General features: G+C 34.2%; 1 protein-coding gene across 2 annotated transcripts in view; it reads right to left on the bottom strand.

Moving 5' to 3' along the window:
- Positions 1 to 473: 473 nt before the first annotated feature.
- LOC114510289 (cadherin-10) overlaps positions 474 to 14,466 on the bottom strand; it is a 138,476-nt gene continuing 124,483 nt past the window's right edge. Inside the window, exons 9-12 of one of the 2 annotated variants that reach the window (XM_028528949.2) lie at positions 12,446 to 12,567; positions 6,930 to 7,038; positions 3,254 to 3,505; positions 474 to 1,516 (exon numbers count right to left, since the gene is read on the bottom strand). In XM_028528949.2, coding sequence (XP_028384750.1) covers positions 1,032 to 1,516; positions 3,254 to 3,505; positions 6,930 to 7,038; positions 12,446 to 12,567 — 968 coding nt within the window. In that variant the 3' untranslated portion in view covers positions 474 to 1,031. Of the gene's footprint in view, positions 1,523 to 3,253; positions 3,506 to 6,929; positions 7,039 to 12,445; positions 12,568 to 14,466 lie in introns of both variants that reach the window. The other variant, XM_028528944.2, reaches the window with a different exon arrangement.

Raw genomic sequence — 14,466 nt, 5'->3', positions numbered from 1 at the left:
CAATCACCATGGGTGGTAAGTATATTTCCCATTAAAGAATTCAGTCTGAGATCTGTCTGAACTCTACTGCCTATAAACCTCAATAGCAAAAGTGTCATACAAAAATAAGAACATGTTCTGCTCTTTCAGAAATTAATTTAGTAAACATGAACAAAATGAAGTAACTGCATTGCTAGTGTTTTGGGATATTTAGCATAAGGATGGCTATGTTCTAAATTTGCCTAAATGGAAATATTTTCAGTGGTCTGTATATGACTATCACTTTACTGTGATGAACTGTCACATATCACAGCAGAACAAAACTAAAGAGAAAAATAATCTTTACCTAAATCATATTAATTTGGTTAGAGTTCTCAGCAGTAATTTAGTGACATCACGTCCTTCTGTGCACTCCATGTAATTTTGTACCAAGACCTGTGGTCTGTGGTGAAACTTTTCTTCCTTTGGGGGAGAAGAAAAAGCTAGAGTCAAAGTAGTTGTAAAAACTGGTTTATTTTTTAAAAATAAATACAAAAATATAAATATAAAACATTAGCAGATAGAATTTGATGAAATGAAATTGCACGAACGTTTTTGTATACCAGGTTGCATATCACACCTACTAACACCACATGTACATTTTTTTTTTAAATTTAATGTACAGAACAGGATATACCTTAAAATTTTTCTTTACCTTTTTTAAAAGCTTCATTTGCAAGGGCAGGGCATGTATCTAACAGAAGCGCTTGTTTGTCAGGTTGCTTAAGGGAGAACTATCCTGTGCATGTTTCTGAAATTATCTTTTATTTCTAAAATGGACAACACGGAATTTCCATAGCTTTGGCTCTTGGAAGGATTAAATAAAATGCCGTATATATTCCATGAGACAGCCTACAGGAAAGAATTAATGCCATTAATGAACAAATTTAAAAGTAAGTGGGGAAAAGTTGTGCTGAGTGGCAGGAAGATTCTCCTGAATGTCAAATATTGTAAAGTGGAGATGGTCTTGGTAAAGTTACTTCCTCTTATTTAGACAGAGCAGATATCGTAGGTTAAGAGTCTTTGTCGCTTTCCCCGCCACCATACATTTCAGCTAGCTTATTGAACCGAGGGCCCCACTCCCGGAGGTAATCATAGTTTTGGTCTCCCTCAGTAGTGCCTGATTCTAGCGAACTCAGCGATTCCGCAATGGAATCGTTTCCTTCGTAGGCGTAAGTTGCAAGTGAGTCGTAGGGAGGTGCGGTGGGATCGAGATCGTGCTCTTTCAGCCTTTCATTAATGAAATCCCGGACGTCTGTGTTATCTGGAGCCGTAGGAGTCCTCCGGGGTATAAATAAAGTTTCCGGAATAATGTCTCGCCGCAGCTTCTTTTCCTCGATCGCTGCAGGATTCCTCAGGGTGCCGATATCAAAGGCCTGGGTGTCCTCCTCTCCGCCGCCCTCGTCGTTATAGCTCACAATGTTGTCTCTGATGTCCTCTTTAGACAAGATCAGAGGCTCTTTTTTTCGCTGTCTTTTCAGGGCTGCAAACAGTACTACTATAACTTGAAAAAAGAAAGATACATTAGAGATCCTTCTACAACACTGTATAAATAACGAGTGGAAGTTGTCCAGAGGAGTTTAAGTAACAGGTTTTCCAGGACAGGTTAGCAGTGAAGATTAATTTTGTACTTCGATGAGCTTGGCCAGGGACATGGGGGTGGTATGGAAGAATTTAGCTAGGATTGGGGGAGTTTAAGAGCAGCGTTTTTAACTTCTTGTAAAGCGATGTGGGATATTTCTCAATTCAGTGGCTTACATCATCTACTTTTCTAAGAACTGCTTAAAGATAGTTTTTAATTGTACAGACATTATTTATACTTTGCATTAAATAATGACAAAGATGTTATAAAAAACTGAATTCTGCTTCAATTAAACAGTTAAGGGCAAAAATATGTCCACATTTTTACATAGTTACACAAGATTTAAAAAGTAGCATTCTTCACAAGATATGGAGTATTGGTTTCTGCTAAATAGCTTTACTGAAGGGTTTGCACAGATATTTTTTCTCACATTGTTTAAAGAAGGCCTTAATTACTAGGAAGAAAAGGCCAGTCGCTTAGGCTCTGTTGGTTTAGAAATGTATGAGGCTTTCCACGGAAATATATATCATGCATGAGATAAAAAACAAATTGTTGGATCACATGATGGCAAAGCGAGAATTCCAATTAATACACTGAATTAATATGAAAACTACATATGAACCTGGACTGGATGCATTTAAGTGTAGCTGCACAAGTAGAAATGCATGTCACTCAAGGCATTTCCCCAATTCCATGACCAGGTATCAACAATAATAATAATTTTAGTTATAATAATGGTAATTGAATAAAAGATAGAAGAAAAATAATATTAAATTCCCTCTGGTTGCATTAGTTTCTCATCCTCATTTTGGTCAGGATGTTTTAAGATGTTGTTTTGAAAAAACAGAGATGAATTCAATTACTAAATATATATGTATATGAAGAAAATATCCTTTTATTTAGCCTCTTTTGAACAAACAGTTACAGACTATGGGATTTATTATTGTTATAAAACTGAATGTGTCCCATCCTAACTCCTAGGTTAGAGCCTAAGTCCTCAATGGGACGAGATTTGCATGTGGGGGTCTTGGGCTCCAAAATCCAAGTTCATTTCACTGCTTCTTAAAACATCAGATGCTGTGTTTTTTTTTATTAGGGTCACAGGACTACTCACATGGTTTTATGATAATGCAACTACAGAGTAATTCATCCTGAATCTTAATTCAAAGGCAGTCAGAAAACAATTTGCTCTAGATTCTAAAATCCAGTATTATTGTTTTAGGGACAAGTGTACCAAGTAAAAAGGGCTATTTGAACGTTATTTCAGTGAAGAGGTAAAATGGTGAGGCCTCCATCCAGCCATGAAAAAATGTGTAGATAAACTTTAGATTTACTGGAAAAAAATCTATGTATACCGTATCTTACCTTGGTTCATACATTCAGAAACTGTGTAACATTAGAAAATGTATTCTGAATATCTCTAAATTATTGCAGTTTCATTATTTTACTTTCTGTTTCATTTATTACCTTAAAAAAGGAAGGTAATGAGTCTGATCGGATAAAATATTTTAATATGAACATTCTATTGTTAACTTACGTCTATCTTAAGTATTGGGGTTTGTTTGTTGGGGTTTAACAGTAACATTTCTTATCTATAGGTACCCTACAGTGAGCAGCCTAAGAGCGAATCACGTTTTCTCTGAAGTTCCTTACCCAGCAGGATAACGATGCAGAGAAGGATGGCGATCAGGGCGCCGGTGCTGAGGCCGGCGGGGAGGAGCAGGGCCTCGGCGCTGCACGACTGCATGTTGCCCTCGCCGTCGCAGGCGCACACGCGGATGGTCAGCGTGCCGGTGCTGCTCTGGATCGGGTAATCGTTGTCGGAGATCACCACGGGCAGCAGGTAGCTACTTATTTCATGTCTGTTGAATCCATTTTTTCTGGTTAAAATTCTGGCAGTATTATCTAAAATAAATTTTTAAATAGGATAAATGACTCAGACCAGCAAATTTGTCTCATCCTGATCCCCAAGGTTCTGACATATAGAGAAGGCGATGTATGTGGAAAATATAACACTGACGTCGATTTTTGTTTAAAATGCACACGATACAGTTAAAATATAGATAAGACAAATTAGATAGCTTGAGGAATCTAATACTATCATTGCTTATACATTAATACATTAGATTTTCAACTAATTCACGGATGTTTTCAAAATGGTAAATTTTTGTATGTGAATCATTTGTCAAGACTACATAGATGATAGTATATTGTTTTCAGAAACAAATACTCAGAAGCATATATCATCCATACCCAGTAAAAAATTACAGTAAACGTTTTTTATTTACAAATGTGCGTAGGTGTGTGTCTGCACAGACCCACACACATCACAACACATTAATTCAATGTTCATGCAGAAGATATGAAGGGGGAATTTTTCAGTAAAGTTGTGGTTTTAGAATCAATAATCTAATCAAGAAACTTCATAAGTTCCAATATATGGACAGCAGTGAACGAGTTACTTAATATTTCTGAACTTCGATTTCCACCCATTAAAGTGAATATAATGCATAACTTTAAGTATGGGTGACAGTCAAAGACGACACCAGTGTGGAGTGTCTGACAGACATGCAGGAAAAGGCAGGGTTTAATAAAGTCCAGCATCCCACTACCAAGTACACTGTAGTGATATTTCTTTATCTGACAGCTCACCCAGTATCCATCAATGGGGGAATGGGGATTAATAAAAAAGATATCTTCTATGTAACCAATATGTACTAAAAATAAAATCAATATATACTTGGATAATCATTTTCTACTAGGTTTGACCAGTGCTTTTAGTCCAGTTTAGTCAATCCCATAAGGCTGTTTAAAATGCCCATATAGGGGAGGGAGTGGGTTAGTCAATAGTCAAATCAAATAGGACAGAAAACAAAACTTTTTTTTTTCCTGCAGGTACAGTGGTTTAACCTAAAACAATCATTTTCTGAATTGTTAGTGAGAAGTTAAATTCTACTATATCAGTTAAATAAGCTATGAAAGTACATTAGCAAAATAGACGTATAAAAGCAGGTTTTTAAAATGAAGTAAAATACTGATAATTTTACAATTTGGACTTATCTTTCAAGAAGTATTAGGATACCAATTCCTCTATTCTCAAACCTATACTAAAATAAAATTTATATACATGTAGGTGTTTTTAGAATTTCTTACCTCATACTTTAACTTTCTAAAAGTTGCTAAATCTTAACTTTGTATACAAAAGCCTTGATATGTTGAAGAACCAAAGTTTTACGCTCAACTAACCATTCTATTTAAATCATTTGTAAATATTCAGAAAATCATCATATAATAATGCTTTTGACATAAAGTTAATGGAAAGTAAGGAAATCATAGTAATGAAAATCCCCAAATGTGGTATCACAGAAGCAAGAAATTATTGTTTTTTAAATTAATGATATCATAGAATTAAACATTTTTAAGATCAACCTATAAATGAACACTAGGATATTTTATCAGGAAGAGAAACATTAAGGGAATTCCCATGTTACTGGAATTTCTTGCAAATCCACTCAAAAACAGAAAAGTAGTAATTTATGCAGGATTAAGTCAAATATCCCATCAGACTTTAGTGGTATTCTATGTAGTGACATGTTCAGATTTACATTCATGTGGCTTTGACCCTTGATTTCAGTAACAGAGGCTCATGAACTCTTCCTAATACAGGAAAATTGTACTACTTGTCAAAGTAGTACTTGTCAAAGGTTAAGATTAACCTTGAATTGTTTTCCCAATAACTGTGAAATGCTCTGTATTTAAATCACACTATTTAAAGTCCCTATCAGTTTCCAAAATTGACAAGTGCTTGTTGGGACCCAGGGCTCAGTTTTATGGGAACAAAAAACAAGAAATTAAAATTCAATTAGGAAAAGTTATAATACGTCCAGTCTGAGTTCTGTCTTTATGTTGTCAGCAAATTTAAATCTGGGTGTTGTGTTTTATGATATTCAGATATCACTGGGTCTTTTGTATTCTAAATGCCAATTGTATGTTAACTTTTCCAATCGCAGGTATTTTAGGTGTCCAGAGAGATAGAAATCTTAGACATTGCAAAAAAGTCAGAGTGAGCACACGTGTGCAATATTGCTACTGCATCAAGTATCACAGATACTAGTTGGCTCAATATAAAACTATTCATGACCTTAAACTGGATTCTGATGCTCTGAAAGCCACCCAGAGATGCTGTAGCAACCCGGCTCTGCCAGCATAAGTGCACTGTTATGATGGTTTTGTAAATGTTCCAGTGTAGTTAGGTTTATTTGAAGAACAACTGCATCTACAGATGATCTAAAATAAATATGCCTTTTAATAAAAACTAGCTGATGTGATTAGTGTAACATAAATTTATGAAGGAAAGAAAAGCTCTAATTATATACTTCTGTTTAGACTAGACTAATTACCACATGTATTCTCCAAAGGAAGAGCTGTTAAACTTTTTAAAAATACTAACCATTTGCATATCCTTTTCTTCTAAAATATATTTTGACCTTTTTTTGTAAATACAAAAAAATATATAATTTTGGTATTTTTGATTACAGAGACATAAAATCCATGCATTATGCAGGAGAATAGCATGTCTTGCCCTTGCAACTACATTTTCTTTAAAATGGTTTATTTTTTAATTGTATTTTTCCATTACCATTTATCCCCCCAGGTCCTCATCCACCTCCACCCCACTCCCTGCAATCTTTGGTGCTTAATCCCATCACAAACTAATCTGTGGTTTCTCCTTCTCACTCCTCTTCTTGTGTCCTGTGCTTTTTGCTGAGGCAATTGATTATTTCCAGCCTTTTTTTTTTTAAGATTTTATTTATTTATTTTTAGAGAGGGAAGGGAGGGAGGGGGAAAGAGGGAGAGAGAGAGAGAGAGAGAGAGAAAGAGAGAGAGAAAGAGAGAGAAAGAGAGACACATCAATGTGTGGTTGCTGGGGGTTATGGCCTGCAACCCAGGAATGCACCCTGGCTGGGAATCAAACCTGGGACACTTTGGTTCCCAGCCCGCGCTCAATCCACTGAGCTATGCCAGCCAGGGCTATTTCCAGCCTTTCTAATGTTTTCAAGATTCAATCTTTTAATGAGGACCCACATAGAGACTCCTTCACATATTTTATTATTTTAAAATTTAAGAAAGTAAACACTGTCAATCAAAAAACTGCCATAATATCTCATTAAATACCTGATAAAAACATTATCAGATGTTTTTTATCCTCTGATAAAATTCTTGTAATGTAGATCAATAAATTAACACATCATGTACATGGCGATTGTTACTTCGGGGGAAATGTCTTGTAGACCACCGTAAAGCATAATGAACATGTTTCACGATTTACCTTCGTTGTCCTGTACTGTGAAGTTTGGGTTGACAGCAGCTAAACTGAAGAAAAATTTCTGTCCGCCTAAAGGGTCATCTTTGTCTACTGCACTTATAGTCTGTATTAGCTGCAGAAAAGAGAAAAATGCATAGTTTTCAAGCTTCCATGGATATAACTCCTTTATAATATGTAATTTTTTGACATCCAACTTTGTCTAAAAATGTTAAAAGGCAAATGACTTTTTTCCTCATGCATTTATCTTTATTAGAATTATTCAACTCTTTTTATTGTCGCTTTGATTTTAACCAAGTCTCTATATTTTTCTTTCTCACTCTCCCTCTGTGTTACTGTCTCTGTTGTCTCTCTCTCTCTCAATTTTTCTTAAATATTATTCGTTCCTTCAAAATGTCAAATGGTAATATTTCCTTGAAAATGTTATTCATTAAGATATAGGATTTAAAGTGAGTAGGTTATTTCATATATATTTAAATATCGATCTGGGAGAATTTAATGTCAAGAAAATTTAGAAAGTTATTTTCATTATGGCTTTTCTCATTAAAAGTAAAGCAAAAACAATTCAAAAAATGTATAAATTCTACAGACAAGATTATACATAAGTCTTAAAGGAAGGAAAGACAAATACTTTACTATCTACTTTAACAGTAAGAGTTCACTTCATTTGCACTGTCAATAAAATTATACATTTTAAATTGAACATATCACACTATAAAGAATGGTTATTTTATCAGAGTCAACTCTTTGATTTATTTGGGGTAAGAGACAATATAAGAAGCTACCAACTAACAAAGGAGAAAATTTAACACCTTATACTACAATCAGATCATTGCCTTGAACACATTATATGATTAATTAATATTATACATATCTATGTAGCATAACTCTATTTTTGGCATACAGATCCACTTTGTCTATCACATAACATTGTGCATACATTTTTGCATATTTTAATTTTGCAAAAGAGCTTCCAAAGTAGCTAAATACATGTACTGATTCCTACAGAAATGGTCAAATTTATGCTTAACTAAAAAGTAAATACTTTTTACTCCATTCACTCATGGATGGATCTGGAGAGCATGACACTAAGTGAAATAAGCCAGGCAGCAGAAGGAAGACAAATACCACATGATCTCACCTATAAGTGGAACCTCATCAACAAAATAAACATGCAAACAAAACATAGCCAGAGACATTGGAATAAAGAACAAACTGATAGTAACCAGAGGAGAGGGGGAAGGGATAACGGAGGGAAAGTGGAAGGGTCATCAAGGAACATGTATAAAGGACACATGGACAAAGCCAAAGGGAGGTAGAATCCAGGGTGGGAGGTGGGGAATCGGAAGGGGCGGGTGGGAGTAGTGGGGGGAAAATGGAGATAAATATACTTGAACAACAATAAAAAATATTTTAATTTAAAAAGAAACAAAATTCCAGAATATGCAAAAAAGTATAATAAATGTTTTAAAACTTCAAAAAAAAAACAACCCAAAACAATGTATGGATCTTTAGTAGTAATATTTACTCCTGATGTTTTTGTTGATTGAAAGAGGGATTTCATATTTAAAGCATGATGTAAATTAGAAAAAATAGAGAAATTATTTTAACTGTACTGTGTTATTTTACTTAAAGCTCTTTAAAAAAATTAAAATGTGGTAAATTCGAGGCAATCCTTATTTAATTACAACCCTAATGATTTATTTTAAAGTGATATAATAGATATAATTGTAACAAAGATAAATATTCATTGTCTAGAAACACGCAGCAAAAACTGAAAATTTTGAATAATTTAAGAATATAATTTAAAGTATAACTTCTTTGTGAAATGTTAGTGGTAATTTAAATTTACATAGAAGAAAGAATTTATGGCTAATAGCTATTCATTCAGTAGAAAACTGAAAGATGGTACATATATGAAGGAATTACAGAGAAAAATGTTAAAATAATATGAACTAATAATCTTCAAATATATAGGTTAAAATACAAAAAAAAAGTTTCTTGACTGACCTGTTTGTTGAGCAGTCTAAAGAATTTTATTTTTTAAATAGTGACTTATAAGAATAAACAAAGGATAAAAAATTGAATAAGTGAAATAATATATTAAGAAATATAGTAGACTAATGAAAATTCTTTGAGATTAATATATTAACACTCACATATAGACACATAAATGATAAAAATGTAACAGTAAAGCAAATGACCTTTTAAAATAAAAATTATGCCTCATAATAAATATACACGTGCAACTATGATTACAAATTACAATGACAGTTCATTTTTATGGACCAAAATACATATTTAAGGGAACAAATGGCCACATATTTACATATACCTATAAGAAATTATAAAGATTTACATAAAAATTCTAGATTAAAATATATTATTTTAATAAAAGATGGTAGCATTGTAGATTTCAAAATCAGTGATTCACTTATACATTTTCATTAAATGTTATGAAGGAAATAAGTGAAGCTCATATTAATACAAATACAATAGAATTGCATGTCAGAAATCTTTATCAGATTACAACATACATTTATGACCCTAAGAATTCTCTATTGCAGGTGGAAGCTTTTACCTCCTTCTCATAATTTTTTTTTAATTTGAGACACAACTTGGCTTCTGGTGTCCAACTTCTCCACGTCCAGCATTTACTTTTCAATCTGTTATTCCTTTTTCATTTTCAGCCATGCATCAAAAAATCACAGTACTTTGTTTTGGTATATCACCATAAAGCATTGCAATAGAAATCAGAAGTTAATAAGAGGGAGATAGTACTATTTCCTCTGTCTCTCTGTAAAAGCACTAGCTACTTTATTTCCACTGGAGACAAATGCATTTTGATCCACTTCAAGAAGAAAAAGGAAAAAAAAAAAAACAAAAGAAAGAAAGACGTTGTCGCAATTAGGGAAAAATATAACTAGTGATGTCCAGGATCCATTTTAGGCATACAGATAACAGACACAGGTCAAGTCACTTCGACTTTAGCCCCCTAGCAGTTGTATAATTTGTTTACATTTTTGCTGGGCTATTCAAGAATAACCTTAACTCAACTTGAAGGGTGTTTTAGTAATCCTGCTACTGTATAATGGCATGTAGGGTGATGCATGGATTTTAAGATGCTTAAAGTTAGAAAACTGGTCACTACGTTTTAATATAAGAAGACTAATAGTTTCTATTGATGAAAACATTCTCTTCATCCTGGTAAAGAGACACTTTTAGTTGTTAGGGAAGAAATTAAACACTGTTTTAAAGAAAACATGTACAAGATATGTTGCGTGTGAAGAGGGCCTGGAGTGCAGGTACTGTGGATGGTAGTGTGTAAGTGCATGGAAGTGGCACTCTCTCCTGGGCGAGACCCAGGGAGATTTGTGAGAAGGAAATGTTATTTCCTTCCCACAGAGATTAAATATTGTTGAAATATATTTTATTGATTGAAAGAGTGGGGCATGTATGAGGGAAAATGGAAAAAAAGAATAAAAAAAGCTCAGGTCCTCGCTTCTTGTCTTATTCAAGCTCCCCTACCTTCTCTCAGAGAAGGAAAAAATGGAGAGTCTAGTGCCCTAGGTCAGAAACCAGAAGGTAAGATTAATGCTACATCAATTGTAAGTTGTATCTTTTCCCAGGGGGAAGTCTTCTACCCTTTGACAAGAAAGGAGTCGAGGGTGGCAATTAGCTTTACTTCTGTCCTTTCATTTTGTCCACATACCATCTGAATGGAATTATTTTCCCTGCTGTTGTTCTAAATCGCTACTCTTAAAGAGCACTTGATTTAGAGGAGCATTGGGTGGACTGAACTACTCTGTAAACAACTAAAGCACACACAGAAGCCCTACGGAAGCTCTTACTCCTTTGGGGGAGGAAAGACAGAGTTAGCAAATGAATTACAATAAAGGATCTGCTAGAAGGACTTTACCCAATAACCACTTTGAGTTTTCCTGCCAAGATGTCAGAACCTAGAATCCAGCACTGGGTATATATAAGTTTGTTCAAGCAATCATGTTGCAGCCTATGAGACCAAAACAACATTTAACAAACTGCTCTTACTAAAAACAACTGCCATGAGAGACTATCGCATATGCAGCCAATGAGACAAAATTGATTAATCATGTTTCTCCTGTCATGTTTGTCAAAATAGGCTAACTACGTTTTTATTAAATCATCTTTTATTTGATGATATTTTCCTTCAATATGCCAACTTTTGTTTAGAATTCCAAAAATATGAACTTACTGAGCCAGGTAAATTTTGACAAAGCATAAGGAAAAATAAACACAATCCCTTATTTTGTATATTTTGAACACAGTTGGAAATCAGTCTTTATAATGACCCCAATGCTCTGAAAAAGATATCTTTTGAAAATCAAATAAAATAACTGTAGAAGAAGCAGTGTATGCGGCAGTTGCCAAGTGGGTATTTTATCTTTTTTTTAGAAGCAGCTTCAACTTATATCATGCTGAGCCTGGCAAGCAGAGGACTATTTGGAATGGTATTTTCAGCGCACACACTGTTTTATTAAAAAGTAGTTTTTAAGCAGCTAAGTCACTTAAATATTCCAAATTAAACATTTCTGTAATATTTTCAAATAAAAAAGAATCCTACTGCAACAATTTTACCATTTCAAACAATAGACAGGCTATTGAATTCCTGTTACAATCTGCAGAAGAATCTGAAGTTATTCCACAATGTAATTTACATAAAAATGTAACAATGACATTGATGTTTATAAAGAGCATCACATGATGTCAAAACACCACACAGTTTTACGATGGCTTCTCTTTCTTTAGTAAATCAAATTTGATTTCCAATTATTATTTATAAGATGCAGCTTCCTTCTGTGAAGATAGCACTCAAACTAATTAAGAGCATTTCTTATATATGCTGGAGCTTTTCAAACAACAAAATGAGTCCACTGAGGAAAAGACTTAAAGAGTTATAAACAAAGCTGCTAGAGGAAAAATGGTTTAAAGGACGAAAACTAAGTCATTATGCATTTTATGTGTTGCTATAATGATAAAATGCAAGTGCAGACGTGAGGAGCCAACTCGGCGGCCCCACTTCGAGCCGCGTTTGTGTACAGTGAGATACGGACTGATTGCGCTGTTGATGCCACATACTGGTCTGTGCTCTTCCCAACTTCTACCTGCCATCTATCAGCTATCAGTCTCTACCTAATGGCACAGCTGATGGTTTTCCTTTTTTTGTTGTTTGTTTATTTGTTTTTGTTTTTGAAATTTAAAACCTCAAGTTTTTCTTACACCTTATTTTTTGTGGCAACATAAAATCTTATATATATTAGAGATTTACAAAACACATATGAAATTTTCTATACCACTATGTATAAGATCTTCAACCTTAGAAACATCAGCGTGTGCATGTTTGCTCTTCGTTATGTTACTGGGACTTTATATGAGTGTTCTTACCTTTATTTTCTCATTCCTCTCAAGATTAAGAAAAGAAAATATTTAACCATGCTGTCAAAATCTCCCTATGCATTTCAATCTTAGGAGTACTCACTCACCTGTCCTGGTCTGGCATTTTCACATACAAAAGTGTCATAAAACACAGCAAACTGTGGGGCATTGTCATTAACATCCAAAATTCTCACAAAAACAGCCACGCGAGTCATCTCTTTCGGATTGGCTAGAAAAGGGAAAGGAAAAATTTAGGGAGACACAGTTTGCCCCAGATTTACTTTATATAAGTGTCTGCGGATATTAAGTGCTCACACACAAATAAGCATCATGGCAATTCCACTCACATAATGAGCACACGCAATAAAGACAATTACTAAGAGCCTAATTAAGTAGTCATGAATTCAGTCATTGGGCTCAAGAGTACCATTATTATTTTGGAAAATATTTTTAAAAGCACAATCCAGTGTAATTGAGTTCATATTGTATTTGTGTCCTTACTGTTCAAATATATATGTATAAACATATATATATCACAAAAACAAATATTTAATAAAGCTTTTTATACATCATTATATTACTTAATCTTCTCTGACTTTATTGGAGGAAGAACTAGTTTTTAATAAATTAGTAACTTGCCCAACATCATTAGCTCCTAAGCAGTAGTTCTTATATTACAACCTACCCTCTGACTGTTTTTATCACTGAAATGCATTCAAACGGCTACTCTCAACTCTCCTTTTGGAAATTTTAATATATAGCTACTAATTTTACAAAATGGATAGCAATTTGCAATGAAATATATTTCACTAATATAATTGTTGCTAGTATTATTTCAACAGTCCAGACAAAATTCTCTGTAACAGATTAGCTCTCCAGTAACCTATAATATAATAAATACAATATTTTGGTACAAATGCTAAAAACAAGAGCATCAAACTTTTCACATAAAAAGATGCACTTGACAATTATTTCCATTGGAAAATGCAATTTTAAAATAAAAATGTCTATGTAGCTTAGCCTTGGGTAACAGCCTCATATCAATCATAATTACATTATCTCCACTAAGGATATTTCTAGGCCCTTGTACACATATCTGAGAGTATTTTGAAATTTTAAATTCAGATTATATTCATCATCCTTCGTGACACCAAAATCTCAGCTTTTGGATAGAATTCAACTTCTGTGTGAACTTTGGTGAACTTAGGCTGAAGATCAAGGTAAAAGGAGAAAGGAGATGATTAGCTAAAGCAAAACAAAATGCAAAGAGCACATGACCTGAGGGACAGACACAATCTTATTTAGCAGTCTCCATGAATACAAGTTAGGAGTAATAGCATTTACCCTTGTTAAAGTTATCTTTCTGCCCTGGCTGGTGTGGGTCCATGGATTGAGTACCAGCCTGCAAACCAAAGGGTCACAGGTTCCATTCCCAGTCAGGGCACATTTCTGGGTTGTGGGCCAGGTCCCCAGTTGGGGATGCATGAGAGGCAACAACACATTGATGTTTCTCTCCCTGTCTTTCTCCCTCCCTCCTCACCTCTCTAGAAAATAAATAAATACCACCTCTAAAAAAAATTATCTAATTTTATCCAAATACTTTTTGGATACGAGGGTAAAAACCCCTATTTGTATCATGTGCAAATAGGGAGTGTGTCACAATTCAGAAAGAATTTATTTCTTCTCCTTTCTCTCCGTGCAATTATGTTACTAAAATAAAGAGATCAGGACTTTTTAAAAATATTGTGTAAGAACCAATTACTCAGTAGGGACATTCATAAGGTGGAAGTAGTATGAAGGCAAGCAATTCTAAATCCATCTGGAAGTCTATTTACTTTTCCTCCCTCTTTTCAAGAGAAACTTTCAAATACCTGTCCTCTTCAGCCTTTCCTCAGTCTTCTTAACCCACATGTATTCAGTTCTCGGGTTCTGATTTCCCACTTGCTAATCTATTGCTGCATATTGTTTTTCTTAATGTGTCAGATGATTAAAGAGCTCAGACCCTGGAGTCAAACAGAGAGCTACTTTTACATCCAGGTGCACCCCTCATTCACTGTATGACTCTGCTTAATTTACTCCACCTCCCTAACGCTTCCGTTTATGCAACAGGAGTCAAAGCAAAATTTCT

Source organism: Phyllostomus discolor, chromosome 3 (assembly GCF_004126475.2).
Source record: "Phyllostomus discolor isolate MPI-MPIP mPhyDis1 chromosome 3, mPhyDis1.pri.v3, whole genome shotgun sequence".
NCBI classification, from domain to species: domain Eukaryota; kingdom Metazoa; phylum Chordata; class Mammalia; order Chiroptera; family Phyllostomidae; genus Phyllostomus; species Phyllostomus discolor.
The sequence above is the reverse complement of the archived record's forward strand: the minus strand, read 5'-3'. Positions and strand labels throughout refer to the sequence as shown.